General features: G+C 54.1%; 1 protein-coding gene across 14 annotated transcripts in view; it reads right to left on the reverse strand.

Annotated features, from left to right (window-relative positions):
- PTK2B (protein tyrosine kinase 2 beta) overlaps positions 1-16470 on the reverse strand; it is a 149436-nt gene that overhangs the window by 37162 nt on the left and 95804 nt on the right. For all 14 annotated transcript variants that reach the window (XM_065587434.1, XM_042848863.2, XM_008173904.4 and 11 more), the window contains 3 exons: positions 2121-2299; positions 1751-1838; positions 483-562 (listed from right to left, as the gene is read on the reverse strand). In XM_065587434.1, coding sequence (XP_065443506.1) covers positions 483-562; positions 1751-1838; positions 2121-2299 — 347 coding nt within the window. The remainder of the gene's footprint in view (positions 1-482; positions 563-1750; positions 1839-2120; positions 2300-16470) is intronic.

Consider the following 16470-nt stretch of genomic DNA (forward strand, 5'->3'; position numbering starts at 1 on the left):
CCCACCACCACGTCCCAGGTGGATGGGACTCGGTCTAAAAGAGCTGCCCTCCCATCCCTAACAAAAACTGGAACTTCTCCCCGGTCCCTTTGCTGGGGGCTTGCTCCAGGCCGCCCCTGCTTTGCTCCAGGTGAGCTTCTGTCTTGGGGCAAAGGGACCCACAGTAGGAAAATGCTCTGCACTAGATGAGCCCTATTGTCCAAGGAGCTCCAAGCCCTTTACAAAGCATGATCCCATTTTGCAGAGGGGGAAACTGAGGCACAGAGAGGGGAAATGGCTGGAAATAGTGAGCGGGGACAGGATTCCCCAGCTCCTTGCCCTCTGCTGTTTTAGCCACTAGCCGGCGCTTTCTCCCAAACCTCTCTGGATCCAGCTACGCTGGAGACGTTTGTGACTGGGATGCATGTTTAAGAAGGGTCCTTTCCCCTGGCCCCCTGGGGACGATCCCCTAGCGCTCAACGCCTGTTGTGCAAGGTACGTACCTGAGCTCCAGGCAGCCCAGCTGCAGGGCCATGCCCTCGCTCACCTTGCTGGCGTAGTGCTGCATGTAGTCGGTCCGGAGCTGCAAGGCCAGAGAGAGAGATCAGGAGGCCAGTTCGGTGTCCAGCATTCCCTCCCCCCACACACAATCCTTCCTTGCCTCTCCCCTTTCCTGCGGCCACGGGGCTGCAGGCCCGAGTGCGAATGCCGCTGGGGCACGTGCAGGGCAAAGAGACTTATTTCAGGAACTGGAGCTATTAGGTCTCCAGGCAAAAGGATTGCCCCTGGGGAGTCCCAGCTGCGAAGGCCTGGAGGGGGCATTACGATCAGTTAGTCCAGCGGTTCTCAAACCCCATTTTAATGGGGTTGCCAGGGCCAGCCTTAGACTTGCTGGGACCTGGCACTCAAGCTGAAGCCCAAGTGCCACGCTCCCGGGGGCCTTGGGCTCCAGCCCCCCCCCCCCCCTCCTCCCACCCAGCTCGGGCTCTGGACCCTCTCCCCGATCTAGGGCAGCAGGGCTTGGGCTCTGGCCCCCCCCCGCCCAGGGCATCGGGGCATGGGCTCTCCCCCCACCCCTGGGGTCATGTCGTAATTCTGTTGTCCAAACGGGGTCCCGGCACAGTGACGTTTGAGAAGCACTGGTCTGGCCTCCCACAGAACACAGGGCATAGAGCCTTGCCCAGCGATTCCTGCCTGTCGCCCGTAGCTTTTGGACGAGTTACGGTGGAGCTTTAAGAGACAGACATCTGGTCTTGACTTAAAAACCACCTGGGATGGAGACACCACCCCGTCCCTAGTAAGTGCTTCCAATTTAATTACCCTCCCTGATCAAACATGTGCTTTAGTTCTAGTCTGAATTTCTCTAGCTTCAGCATCCACCCCCTTGATCTCACTCTGCACTTAGATGAGAGAGGGCCGGCCCCTGAAGCTCACTTCTTCAGACGCGTCCCCGTTCTAACCACCGCTCCTGCTGGTCAACCCCACCCACACGGAGACTGCTGGCCAGGTCTTGGCAAGCGCTGGGCACCCCCAGTTCCCAGCGACGTCTCTGGAATTTCGTAGGTGCTCAGAACATTTTTCAATCAGGCCCCAGTGTGGTGAGAGGGAGAGGGGGAGAGAGATCCCCGGGAGAGGTGTGAATCCAGGGGGATCACAGGTGGGTGCGGACGGGAGGCCAAATTCAACACTGGTGCAAGAGGGCACAATGCCACAGGAGTCAGCGGAGTCGGGCCCACTTATGCCCCGGAGAGCGTATTGCAAATACTCTGACCTGCTGGTAGAAGTACAGTAAGGTGGTCCTGTCCTCTATGAAGCGCTCCATGTAGTCCTCAGGGAGGTAGCGGATTTGGAGGTCGTACCTTCAAGCAAACAACAAGTCATCTCTTTGGAGTGTCCGCTCTTCCGAGGAAGGGTCTTTCTTTCTGCAAAGCGCCCAGTCCCTACTGCTATCTGCCGACACCGCTCGCCCCTGCTGTCCCACTCCGCAATGTGCACTGGGGAGATTCAGCGGAGCCCCCCGGATCCAGGTGTGACGGGTCCGTGCAGACCCTACAGCCCCCGACTGCCCTCCCGCCATGGCGACCTCCCATTAGGCGGGGGCAGGGTGTGCCGGAGAGCGATATCTGCTCCTATCTCCGTACCTCCACTCGGCCTCCAGGTGCAGGCACTCGTACTTGTCCTGCACCTCGCCCACCGTCAGGTCCGGGTGCAGCCAGTGGATCTCGTCGGACTTCACGTGCTTGAGGCGCAGGCCGTAGCACTCGGCCAGCTGGACGTCGGGCCCGATCCTGCCGCTCAGCAGGATGGAGTGGATGACCTCCTGCAACCGGGGGCGGGGAGGGAGATCGAGTGAGAACACAGATGCCCCTTCCCCCGTGGCATCACCCCTTCACCCAGCACAAGCAGTAACTTGGCACGGACATCCTGGGGTGCTGGGCTCCCCAGTGCGTCTCCCGGATTAGATTCTCACACTCTCTGAGAATCTAATACGGGAGACGCACTGGGGAACCCAGTCCCATACGGGAGCTGGGAATTGGTCCTGCTTTGAGCAGGGGGTTGGACTAGATGACCTCTTGAGGTCCCTTCCAACTCTGATATTCTATGATTCTATGATTCTGGCGCAGGAGCTGCCTGTAGGTAGTTTGTGTCTTGTGCTGGGCCGGGGCCGGAGGTGCTAGAACTAGAGCTGCTGGGGGAGCTGCTGAGCCCCCTGGCTTGAAGCGGTTTCCATCATATGCAAAGTTTACAGTTTGGTTCAATGGCTCTGGGCACCCCCACTATACACACTGTCCCAGCACCCCAGGGCATGCGATAAGCACCAAGAAAACGCATCAGTGTCATTTGAGCTATTCCCACTAGAGGGTGCTGTGACACAGCTTTCGGACTGGCTCCGACCCCAGGGCCACCAGACACACTGGCTCCTGGGCCCACAGCCCGCTGTTCATTTCAGGGGCGTTACAAAGCAGTGCTGTGATACCAGCCTGTACTTTGAACTAAATACAATAGGCCTGATGCTGAGCTGGTGTCAGGTGGTGTTGCCCCCGAAGATCTAGCCCAGCACCTGAAAATCTGGCCCGGTGACGGGAGGTTAAGGAATTAATTTCTTTCAAATGCTGCTGTTTTTCCTGTTAAAACTTAGAGACACCCCCCTCCACCCCAAAACTGAAATCAGAACGTGAATGTTTGCAGTGTGAGCCAGCAAAAGGCTTTTTAGTGAAACAATGTTCTTTGAGTGCAACAGTGTATTGAAAGAAAGAAAGAAAGAAAGAAAGAAAGAAAGAAAGAAAGAAAGAAAGAAAGAAAGAAAGAAAGAAAGAAAGAAAGAAAGACGTACACAAGGTTTTTAGTGGTTGAGTTGTTTGCACAGTTGGCGTCAGGCCATGCTAGCTTGTTTGGGTACAGCCCGGCTATACGCTCTGCTCTTCAGGGTTACACTGCAGACATCTTTTGTTGCCAGTTTATCACTGGGACCTTGGAAAATCAGCAGAACTCGGTTTGCAGCTAAATAAAGGACATTTTCCATTTTTTTTCTTTTCCTTGCTTGGCTGACGGTACAACGGGGCCAGATCCCCACTGGTGTCAGTAGCACCCAGTTGACTTCAGTGGCGCTCTTGCCAATTGACGCCAGCTGACTATCTATGTGAATGCCACCTGCCTGGCCCTGCCCCTTTCATCACATCAGCAGCCGGGCTGCTCTGACCTTCCCCCTGGAAAGCTGTTACCGGCTCTGCACTTCTGGCCTCCTTGGACTCCTCCTTCCAGCCGCCCAGTGTGAGGCTTGATACGAACAGGAGCACACGCAGCAGGAAGAACTAGGCCAAGAAATGCTTCTGCTGTCACTAATTTTAGCAGCTTCCTGGCCACGCAGGGTTGCCTACCTCTGCCATAACAGTGAGGGCCTCAGCTGAGATATACAACACAAGCCTTAACCACTCCCGGTCATTAAAGATTCCCATACACACTTCTGCAAGAAGAGGAGTATTAACCCTAGTGCTTTGGCCAAATGCAAGCTCAAGTAATTACATCCTGCCTAACTAATCCCCACCCGCTTTGGTACGGTAACATTCTTCACCTTCCACTCTTTCGTCACTGTGTCCTGTTAGCTGCCACGTTCTGCCCCAGAGGTGGCTGCACATCAGTGCTGGGTGAAGCAATCCCCAGAGGCTGTATGTAGTTTGTAAATCCGTTTGGTGATCATCATAAGAACGGCCATACTGGGTCAGACCAAAGGTCCATCTAGCCCAGTATCCTGTCCTCTGACAGTGGCCAATGGCAGGTGCCCCAAAGGGAATGAACAGAACAGGGAATCATCAAGTGATCCATCCCCTGTCACCCATTCCCAGCTTCTGGCAAACAGAGGCTAGGGACACCATCCCTGCCCATCCTGGCTAATAGCCATTGATGGACCTATCATCAGGAGATGGAAGGCAGGTTCTGAGCCAGATTCATCCCTTGACTCAAGTCAGTGGCTCTACACCTGAGGTGAATTCATCTCTATACGCGGAAGGTGGGGGTTAGCCTTGTTGCCGTTGTTATCCCAACATATTGGTCAATGATCCCAGACACCTTTTGAACGTTAACCCTAATTCACAGTTTCCTGTCTTTGTAGCGTCCATTTATTTCCAAAACTACAACGGCTTTGCTAGCTTTGGGGCCACCGACTGGTCCTTTCAACCTTCATCTCACCTCAGCAGCCCTGTCTCCACGTAACGCCTTCCCGGGCTGTCGGCGAGTGTAGAGCTCGTGACAGTGAAGAGAAAATACAGAACTACCCTGTGCCAGGAACAAGAGCACAGCCATTCTCCACAGACCTCTTTACGAGCTGCCTCTTTAAAGCACAGTGGGCCGCTAAGAACTAACAGTCGCACCTGGAGGCCCCAGCGGAGATCAGGGAGCCCTTGTGCAAGGTGCGGTACAGACGACATATTAAGAGACCATTCATTTTCCATACAGCTTTCAATCCAAATAGGATGGGAGAAGGGAACTATTCTCCTACTTGTAAGGATGAGGCACTGAGGCTGAGGGAGACGACGGGATGGACATGCAGTAAGTCGTCCGTAGCTCCAGGAATCAAACCGACAGCTCCTGAGTCTCCGTACAGTACCCCAAAGCTGTCCTTCCTCTCCAAGTAATGAGCCAACAAAGTCACCCTGTGACTCTCTAACCACTCTCCTACTAAGCCCAGAACCAAGAGACAAGAAGCTCCATGTCCCTTTGCCAACCTGCGAGCTAGCCAGTCCCTCCCATAGCAGGCCCTTGTCTACCACTAGAAATGCACAGGTTACAGATCTCCCCTGGCTTGTAGATGCTCAGTGCAGGGGAAAGGTTTTGGAGGGGAACCCCTGGGCAAATAGTCTTCAGGAGACTACAAGTGACCTGGCACATCTGCTACGGGAGAATCACCAGTCCCCGCTTCGGTGTTAAGCCTGAATTTCCATGGATGAATCAAGCTGAGGAGAGGAGAAGAAGCAGGCCGCGGTGTTGCCCCTAAGTGGGGAAGAGCTCGTTTGGATAATACATGACTTGAGTAAGGCTTTTGATACTGTCTCACATGACCTCATAACCAAACTAGGAAACAGTCTAGACAAATCTACTACACAGTGGGTGCACAGCTGGCTGGAAAGCGGTACTCAGACAGTAGTTAGCAATGGCTCACAATCGAACTGGAAGGGCCTATCAAGTGGGGTCCCCCAGAGATCTACCCCAGGTCTGAGTCTTCATATCTTCATGAGTGGCATAGGGAGTACACTCAAAAAGTTTGCGGACGATACCAAGCTGGGAGGGGTTGCAAGTGCTTTGGAGGACAGGATCAGAATTCAAAATGATCTGGACAATCTGGAGAAATGGTCTGAAGTATATAGGATGAAATTCAATATGGACAAATGCAAAGTACTCCACTTAGGAAGGAACAATCAGTTGCACACATACAAAATGGGAAACATAAGAACGGCCCTACTGGGTCAGACCAAAGGTCCATCTAGCCCAGTATCCTGTCTTCGGACAGTGGCCAGTGCCAGGTGCCCCAGAGAGAATGAACAGAACAGGTAATCATCAAGTGATCTATCCCCTGTTGCTCATTCCCAGCTTCTGGCAAACAGAGGCTAGGGACACCATTCCTGCCCATCCTGGCTAATAGCCATTGATGGACCTATCCTCCAGGAATTTATCTGGTTCTTTTTTGAATCCTGTTATGGTCTTGGCCTTCACAACATCCTCCGGCAAGGAGTTCCACAGGTTGACTGTGAACTGTGTGAAGAAATACTTCCTTTTGTTTGTTTTAAACCTGCTGCCTATTAATTTCATTTGGTGACCCCTAGATCTTGTGTTATGAGAAGTAGTAAACACACTTCCTTATCTACTTTCTCTACACCTGTCATGATTTAATAGACCTCAATCATATCTCCCCTTAGCCGTCTCTTTTCCAAGCTGAAAAGTCCCAGTATTATTAATCTCTCCTCATATGGAAGCTGTTCCATACCCCTAATCATTTTTGTTGCCCTTTTCTGAACCTTCTCCAATTCCAATATATCTTTTTTGAGATGGGGTGACCACATCTGCACACAGTATTCAAGATATTGGCGTACCATGGATTTATATAGAGCAGCGGTAGGCAACCTATGGCAAGCGTGCCAAAGATGGCACACGAGCTGATTTTCAGAGGCACTCACACTGCCCGGGTCCTGGCCACCCGTCCGGGGGGCTCTGCATTTTAATTTAATTTTAAATTAAGCTTCTTAAACATTTTAAAAACCATATTTACTTTACATACAACAATAGTTTAGTTATATATTATAGACTTATAGAGAGAGACCTTCTAAAAACGTTAAAATGTATTACTGGCACGCGAAACCTTAAATTAGAGTGAATAAATGAAGACTCGGCACACCACTTCTGAATGGTTGCTGACCCCGATATAGAGGCAACATGATATTTTCTGTCCTATTATCTATCCCTTTCTTAATGATTCCCAACATTCTGTTCACTTTTTTGACTGTCGCTGCACATTGAGTGGATGTTTTCAGCGAACTATCCACGATGACTCCAAGATCTCTTTCTTGAGTGGTAACAGCTAATTTGGACCCCATCATTTTATATGTATAGTTGGGATTATGTTTTCCAATGTGCATCACTTTGCATTTATCAACATTAAATTTCATCTGCCATTTTGTTGCCCTGTCACCCAGTTTTGAGAGATCCTTTTGTAGCTCTTCACAGCCTGCCTGGGTCTTAACTATCTTTAGTATCATCTGCAAATTTTGCCACCTCTCTGTTTACCCCTTTTTCCAGATCATTTATGAATATGTTGATGAGGACTGGTCCCAGTACAGACCCCTGGGAGACACCACTATTTACCTCTCTCCATTCGGAAACTGACCTACCCTTTGCGTCTTTTAAGCAGTTCCCAATCCATGAGAGGACCTTCCCTCTTATCCCATGGCAGCTTACTTTGCTTAAGAGCCTTTTGTGAGGGACCTTGTCAATGGCTTTCTGACAATCTAAACGACTGCCTAGGTAGGAGTACTACGGAAAGGGATCTGGGGGTCATAGTGGATCACAAGCTAAATATGAGTCAACATCATTCTGGGATGTATTAGCAGGAGTCTTGTAAACAAGACATGAGCAATAATTCTTCCGCTCTACTCCGCACTGATTAGGCCTCAGCTGGAGCATTGTGTCCAGTTCTGGGCGCCACGTTTCAGGAAAGATGTGGACAAACTGGAGAAAGTCCAGAGAAGAGCCACAAAAATGATGAAAGGTCTAGAAAACAGGGCCTACCAGGAAACATTGAAAAAACTGGGTTTGTTTAGTCTGGAGACGAGAAGACTGAGAGGGGACATGATAGTCTTAAAGTACATAAGAAGTTGTTATAAAGAGGAGAGAGGAAAATCATTCTCCTTATCCACTGTGGACAGGACAGGAAGCAATGGGCTTAAATTGCAGCAAGGACATTGGGAAAAACTTCCTCACTGTCAGGGTGGTTAAACACTGGAATAAATTGCCTAGGGAGGTTGTGGAATCTCCGTCATTGGGAGTTTTTAAGAACAGCTCAGACAAACACCTGTCAGGGATGGTCTAGATCAGTGTTTCTCAACCTTTTTGTGCTGGCGACCCTCCATGGACTTAAAAAGAAATTGCAACCCCCTACCTTAAGCTTGGGCTTGGACTTCAGTCCCTGGTGGCTCAGGGCCAACACTGGTTGCCAACACTCCAGGATTGGAGGGGGAGAGATAGCTCAGTGGTTTGAGCATTGGCCTCTTAAACCCAGCGTTGTGAGTTCAATCCCTGAAGGGGGCATTTAGGGATCTAGAGCAAAAAATCTGTCAGGGACAGTACTTAGTCCTGCTGTAAGAATTAATGGCTATTAGCCAGGATGGGTAAGGAATGGTGTCCCCCACCCCCCTCTATTTGTCAGAGGGTGGAGATGGATGGCAGGAGAGAGATCACTCAATCATTACCTGTTAGGTTCATTCCCTCCTGGGCACCTGGCATTGGCTACTGTCAGTAGATGGGATACTGGGGTGACCCAGTACAGCCATTCTGATGAGTCTCCAGGAATTAAAGATTAATCTTTAATTAGATTATGTGGTGTGATGAAGCCTCCAGGAAGCTCCCCGCCGCCCGGGGCTGAAGTATGTAACTTAGCTTCATGGGGCCCCTGAACAGTTGCCCTGCTTGTCTCCCCCTAACGCTGGCCCCACCCTTGTGACCCTACTAAACCTGTCCCATGACCCTTCCCGAAGGGAGGAGAGGTCACAACCCATAAGTTGAGAAACACTGGTCTAGATAATGTAAGGTGATGCATTTGGGGATGACTAATAACAATTTTAGTTACAAGATGGGGACGCATTGGTTAGAAGTAACGGAAGAGGAGAAGGACCTAGGGGTCCTTGTAGACCGCAGGATGACGATGAGTCGACAATGTGACGTGGCGGTGAAAAAAAGCCAATGCTGTCTTGGGATGCATTAGGCGAGGTATATCTAGTAGGGATAAGGAGGTCCTGCTTCCGTTGTATAAGGCGCTGGTGAGACCTCATTTGGAGTACTGTGTGCAGTTCTGGTCTCCCATGTTTAAAAAAGATGAACTCAAACTGGAAAGAGTACAGAGAAGGGCCACTAGGATGATCCGAGGAATGGAAAACCTGTCGTATGAGAGGAGACTAGAGGAGCTTGGGTTGTTTAGTCTGACAAAGCGAAGGCTGAGGGGGGATATGATTGCTATCTTTAAATATATCAGAGGGATAAATACAAGGGAGGGAGAGGAATTATTCCAGCTTAGTACTAATGTGGACACGAGAACGAATGGATATAAACTGGCCGTGGGGAAGTTCAGGCTTGAAATTAGACGAAGGTTTCTGACCGTCAGAGGGGAGAAATATTGGAACGGCCTTCCGAGGGAAACGGTGGGGGCGACGGACCTGTCTGGTTTTAAGATTAAGTTAGATAAGTTTATGGAGGGAATGGTTTAATGGTAAAACATAGTAGTCAAGGAAAACCAAGCAATGGTAGGTAAATAGTATAATGGCTAACAGGGGTCAGGCTGGAGACTCTTGCCTATATGCTCGGGGTCTAACTGATCGCCATATTTCGGGTCGGGAAGGAATTTTCCTCCAGGGTAGATTGGCTGAGCCTCTGGAGGTTTTTCGCCTTTCTCCACATCATGGGGCAGGGATCACTAGCAGGAGGGTCTCTGCCGATTGAAGTCACTAAAACACAGGATTGGGGACTTCAACGGCAGAGTCCAGGGAAGGAGTAGGGACGGTTTTATGGCCTGCAGCATGCAGGGGGTCAGACCAGATGATCATAATGGTCCCTTCTGACCTTAAAGTCTATGAGTCTATGAGATAAGACGGAGTCCTGTCTCAGAGTGGGGGACTGGACTAGATGACCTATCGAGATCCCTTCCAGTCCTACGATAAAACCTCGCTCTTATATACCACTTTTCATCCAGAGTGCTCTCCGAGGAGGTCAGTGTTATCGAACGTGAGGTAAAGCGATTTGCCTAAGCAGCCTGGGGGGCAAAGCTGGGACGAGAACCCAAGTGTCCTAAGGTCCAGGCCAGCAGACTATCCACTAAACCACACTGTTCCCTGAGTGCCCCACACCTTGTGTGTCCGTCCTCTTGATTCCATGGCTGAAAGCTGCTGCTCTCGGGTGGGGTGGTAGATCAGGGGAATGTCAACGGGCCACAAAGGCTGTCATAGAATCATAGAATCATAGAATATCAGAGTTGGAAGGGACCTCAAGAGGTCATCTAGTCCAACCCCCTGCTCAAAGCAGGACCAATTCCCAGCTAAATCATCCCAGCCAGGGCTTTGTCAAGCCGGGCCTTAAAAACCTCCAAGGAAGGAGACTCCACCACCTCCCTAGGTAACGCATTCCAGTGTTTCACCACCCTCCTAGTGAAATAGGAGCGCTCTTCTGTCAGCGCTGGGTCACTGCTCTGGAGCCCATCCTGCCCAGGAAGGCCCCCAAAGCCCTGTGGCCTGCGTGAGATGGGCAGGCAGCTTTAAAGCAGATCCCACCAGACAGAGCACACGGGACAGCTGGCCTGACTCCCCAGCCCCCGGCTCCGTTCCCGGACGAGGAGCCTGAGGCGGAAGGGTAAGTGCAGACGCCACGCTCGCTGAGTGAAACGGGGTCACCCCGCTTCTGGGGGGGTTCCTGCTGTCATGGCCACAACAGCCACCCAGAGCCTGGTGCGTTACAAGAGGGATCATGCAGCGCGTTGCAATGGGACCAGTTGCACTGAATTCCCAATGCAATTGCATCCAATTGGGAATTCAGCGGCAGTGCCTCCTGGGCGCACATTCCACAAGCCCTGGTTCCGCTCCCGGAAGCAGTGCATCCTGGGAGGTTTCGCAAGGCCTCTGGCACGCTCTGGGAGGATCCACGCATTCACACTGGCATTAACCAGTTCAGACCGAACCTCTTCTGCCTTATCAGCTTATGTAAGGCCATCTGGTTTAACCGGTTCTTAGAGCACGCTTGAGATGGCTAAAAAGTTGTGCTGCAAGCAGAGAGAGGGTCAGAGAAAGTCGAACAACGGCGGCAAACGCAGCGAACCCCTCAGTAACACTGCCGTGCTCACAAGGCTGGTTCCCCGGCTTTCCATCACGCTCCCAACCCCCTGGGAAAGCTGCCTGACTGGTAGGAACAGAGTCAAAGCCACCTTACAGTCAGTCTGTCCTCCTTAAAGGGGGGATGCAGCCAAGGAGCTAGAGGACAGAGGTGAGTTAAAGGACACAGGTGAAATCCCGGGCCACTGACGTCAATGGCAAACTCCACGGAATGCAACAGGGGCCAGGATCCCACCCCAGCAATTCTCCTCATGCGATCTGCCGGCCTTCTCCCCGTTACCAGGGGGACCTCATCTTCCCTCTCCTTAAGCTACTGAAACCAGGAATCCTGGCTTGTTTTGTAACTTCCCCACCTCTTGCTCTAGCACCAGCCCAGCACCCTTGTTTCCCAGCACCCCCTGCGACATGTCACTAGCCCCCGTGTTACAGCAGGGGGGAACCCATGGACTGGGAGTCTATGGCAGAGACGAGAGCAGAACTCACGTCTCTCCATTCCCAGGCCAGCGCCTTCAACACAAGTGCAACCTCCCTCTATCCCTTCAGCCTCTCTCTGTGCGTGAGAGCCTTCTCCTATGCAGCTCTGGCCACCAGACGCAGCCTCTCTGTATCTCCAGGCCTCTCCCTGTCTTTTCAAAGCTCAGGCCAAACCCTTTCTTCTCCCCTTGGCTCAGGTCTCTCGGATCGGCTTCGGCTCTGGCTCAAGGAAGCACAACTGAAATCGGGGCTAGAAGGCCTGGCAAACTCCTCCAGGCCGTTTTGTGCCCTACTTGAAAGGAAGACACCCCACAAAACATGGCCTGATCCTGAGACACGCTGAGCCCTTCCTGCTCCCGCTGCAGCCGGCAGGGAGCAGAGGGAGCTCTGCACCCAGCAGGATCCGACCCTCGGGCTGTTCCACCTTGCATCACAAAGAAGAAACCACAAATCTGGACAGACAGCGTCGGTAGTTTCATCACTGTGGAGGGACAGCAAAAAGGAAATCCGGGGCGCAGACAGAGCGAGCTCTGAAGCCATCACTCTGCCCTAAGATTTTTATTCTTCTCAGAGGTGATAAAATAGTAACAATCCACCCCCCACACACAGATCCTTGAATAGTTTTGCAAATAATTCGCTTTGTTGGGATTTGTGGGGTCACAGGATCCAGCATTCACTAGTGTTCCAACAACGGCCGCCCGGGGCACGGGGGGAAATGCCTGCAAACCCCTAAGGAGCCATACATTTTAGCCCGCATGACGATTCGTCCCCAATGGTCTTCTCTAGGCAACGCTGTCCCCGTTATAAAGCTTGCACTGTCCAATCAGGGAGCGTAAACAATACCAGCTGACCTGGATGACCAATCACACAACACAAATGGCAAACAGTGTGTAGTCCTGGGGTGAATTTCAACCCTGTGCAAAGGGGGCCAGCACAAGGGCCTAGGCACTGCTCAAAGGGGCCTTCGCTGGTGTCTTGGCCTTGAACGGCCCCATGTGCTGCCAACTTTCTACTCACACAAAACCGAACACCCTTGCCCTGCCCTCTGCCCCGCCCCTAACCCAAGACCCCACCCATGCCCCGCCACTTCTATGAGGCCCCGCCCCCACTCACTCCATCGCCCACCCCCATCACTTGCTCTCCCCACCCTCACTTACTTGCTCATTTTCACTGGACTGGCTCAGGGGGCTGGGGTGCAGGAGGGGGTGAGGGCTCTGGCTGGGGCTGCAGGCTCCGGGATGGGGCCAGAAGTGTGGAGGGGGCTCTGGGCTGAGGCAGTGGGTTGGGATGCGAGAGGGGGTGGGGCTGTGGCTGGGAGCTCTGGTGTGGGGCCGGGGATGAGGGGTTTTAGGTATAGGAGGGGGCTCCGGGCTGTGGCTGAGGGGTTCAGAGTCCAGGAGGGGGATCAGGGCTGGGGCAGGAGGTTGGGGCCCAGGAGGGGGTCAGAGGTGCAGGCTCCGAACGGCGCTTATCTCAAGCAGCTTCCAGAAGCAGCAGCATGTCCCCTCCCCAGCCAATGGGAGCTGCGGGGGTGGCGCTTGGGTCAGGGGCAGCGTACAGAGCCCCTGGCTGCTCCTACGCGTAGGAGCCGGAGGGGGGACATGCCGGCTGCTTCCCGGGAGCCACGCGGCAAGGAGGCTAGCAGGGAGCCTGCCGGCCCCGCTTAGCGGAGCCACCAACCAGACAGTCAACGGCCACCAGGATTCCTTTTCGATCAGGTGATCCTGTCGAAAACCGGACACCTGGTCATCCTAGTGCTGGGGGAAGTTTCACCCTCCAGGTGCTGGGCTCTGACTCAGATTTGAGCCCAAGCCCCCTTGGTGTCCACCCACAAATCAGCAAGCTCATGACCCAGATCCTCAGATTCTGCTACTAGGGGAGGTTCAGAGCCTGAGTCCCGCTGCGACTCGGGTCCAAGCCCAAGCCTTGTCATTTTGCAGTGTGGACGCAACTCAAGCTGCAGAGCCGAGTCAGAAGGTCAGTGTAGCATAGTGTGGACGCATTAGCCTGGCTGTGAGACCGGGGCAGGAGTGCCAGAACCTCGGTAGAAGTGGGGGGGCCATGAGGCCCCGCACCTCTCCAGGGCCCTGACCCCTACTTCATCTCTTCCCCCCGAATCCCTGGCCCCCAGCCAGGCCAGAAGCCAGAGCCAGGCCATTGTAAGAGCCTCCCAGGGAGCCGGGGCCGCTGTGGGGATCCCCGGATCCTCCACCTGCCCTGAGCAGGAGGCCAGGATACCCAAAAGCGGCCCCCGGCCCATGTCCCTGCCCCCCAGGGCACGCTGACCAGTGCAGATGGAGGGTTCAGGGCTCCCCATAGAGGCCCGGGCTCCCAGGGCAGCTCTTACCATGGTCTAGGCGGGGCCTCGCGGGGGAGAGGAGAGGCAGGGGCCAGGCTACAGAGAGGGGCAAGAACTCGTGGTGAGGGGGGGCCTAAGGCCCACTCAGTCCCCCAGCTAGAGCCCCACCCCCTCTCGCCCCCTGACCCCCAAAGCTCAGCCCCCTGCCCGCCGGTTCCAGCACGCCTGGAACGGGGTCCAGCAATTGTAAGCCCAGGCAGTGTGGACGCTCAAGCGTGGCCCGGGAAACACCCACTCCACCAGCCCAGGTTTACAATGTGGTGCAACCATACCCTCAGCGAACGGTTCATCGGCAACCCCCAGCCTCGAAAGGCCTCGTCCGAGCTGCCTGGTGGATCCCGGTGAAGAAGGAAAATCCAGCGGCCTAGTTCCCCTCCCACGCCAGCTTGGGAGCACGGGAGCCACTGCTGAACGTCAGGGGCGTGGGCAGAGAACCCGGTCCCGGATCAGCTCACGAGCCACTGACAGAGCAGTCAACACTGTGACAGCTCAGACTCCCTGTCCCGCAGCAGCTGGGACATCTGTGGAGATTTTCCTGTTTCTCTCCGTCCCCCCGGTGTTTTCATTTGAAGGCGCCTCTGCCCCAGTCCCCCCGGGCTCACTGAGGCGGCAGATCCTCCGTTTTCCAGGGAAAGCGCAGCAGGCGCTGCGTTTCTGTTCCCAAGTACGTCCTGTGCTACGCGCCAGCCCCTTCCAACGACACTCTGTTCCCTCGATTCAACACATCCTGCTGCTTTCTGGCTTGCTACATTTCTCCTCCCGGGTCTGCTTGTGGGAGGATGAAGCTGGCAACATTTTTCACTGCGCCAGCAGCCCTTTCTTAAACGCCTCCTGTATCCTCTCCCGGTGCAGGACGCCAGAGCCCACAGCTCAGTGCACAGGCTGCTGGCCCGAGCAGTGGCCTGGGAATCAGGTCTTCTGGGGCCTATCCCAAGAGCAGGAAGGCAGCAGGACTGGGGGTTAGAGCGACAGGCTGAAAATCAGGACACCTAAGGTGTAACCACAGCTTGTTGCCTTGTCATTAAGACACAGGACCGTGCACCAGGACTCCCGGGGTCCACAGTCAGCTGTGTTAATCTCTCGCGGGCAAGTCACATAACCTCTTTGTCTAGCCACCGACAGCCCTGCAGAATGTCCTTTTCCTCCCACGTCTCAGAGTCTCTGCCCTTTCCTGTGGGATGAGGACCGAGCCGTGGGTTGGTCACCTCTAGACGTGATTGTTGCGAGGTGCTGCCCAGGGGCTGACCCAGATGCATAGCACATTGCAGCCGCTCTGCTAAGCAGGGGATGTTTCCCCAGTGCGTCCTGATCGTCACCGCCAACCACGCCAGTTCTAAGATCAAGTCAATGGCCCAGCCCTCCTCTACAAACACCTAAACAGGCCGGGAGTCAGCTCTCTCCGGACTCTGTGTGGCCAGGCTGCTGCCTCCAGGGCACCCCCTCGTGGCCAGGGATGGCTCTACAGCAGCTCTGCCTCGGTTTCCCTCCCCGGTGCTTTGCAATAATTGACATTAGGACCAGCATCCTTGCAATAAGATTCCCCTTTCGCGGGGTCTTATTTATTCACTACCTGACCAACTGCAGACTGTCTAGCCCCACAGTCCCAGCCCTTCATCTCATCAGGGCAGGTGTCCCACCGCCCTCCTTCCTGCAGTCTGGGGCTGCAGCCTCACACTGGCTTGTCTTCCCCTCCCTGGGCTGGGGGAGGTCAGAGGCAGCTTCCTTCCCTGCTGATCTCTCTCCTCTTGGGAGCAGAGACACATTAGGTGCCATCCTTGGTCCCAGGGCTCATCCCTGCTGGCTGGGAGAGAGGGGAGCTCTGCCCCACCCTCTACGACTCTTAAAGGGGCCAGACCACCCTGTTATACCCTGGCATTGCAGCTGTGATCAGCGGGGAACACCCGGACTGATGTGGCCCCCCGCTCCCCTCATACGTGGGACGAGCCTCTCCCAGAGGGCAGGCAGAGCCTTCCAGGCTCATTTCCTGGGTCCCCGGGTCCCCACGCCGAGTCTGCTCCTTCAGACTGGCGGTTAGAAATGAAATTAATGGAGATATCCCATCTCCTAGAACTGGAAGGGACCTTGAAAGGTCATTGAGTCCAGCCCCCTGCCTTCACTAGCAGGACTAAGTACTGATTTTGCCCCAGATCCCCCAGTGGCCCCCTCAAGGCCTGAATGCACAACCCTGGGTTTAGCAGGCCAATGCTCAAACCACTGAGCTATCCCTCCCCCCCCCCGTATTAGGCCAAGCCTCATCTATTCCAGGTTGTGAGGCCTGGGGAGAGCGAACGATGCCGAGGTGTCGTGCTGAGGGGTGCACAGCAGACAGAGCTCGGAGACAGTCACTCTGTGCCGGCACCAGGGGAAACCCACCCATGACCGACTGCCAAGGGAGGGGCCGGGATCACCCCGAGGACCCTCAAAAGGCCAAGGGGTCTCGGATGCTCTCACCCACTCTGTTCGTATTAGGCCAAGCCTCATCTATTCCAACAGGCGGCTGCTTCCGCCACTGGCCAAACAGTTGATTGCCGCAAATGTTACTCTAGCTCCCTCTGGGCTACGTGGCCTCGTCTCCACACG

Source organism: Chrysemys picta, chromosome 3 (genome assembly GCF_011386835.1).
Source record: "Chrysemys picta bellii isolate R12L10 chromosome 3, ASM1138683v2, whole genome shotgun sequence".
Classification (NCBI taxonomy): domain Eukaryota; kingdom Metazoa; phylum Chordata; order Testudines; family Emydidae; genus Chrysemys; species Chrysemys picta.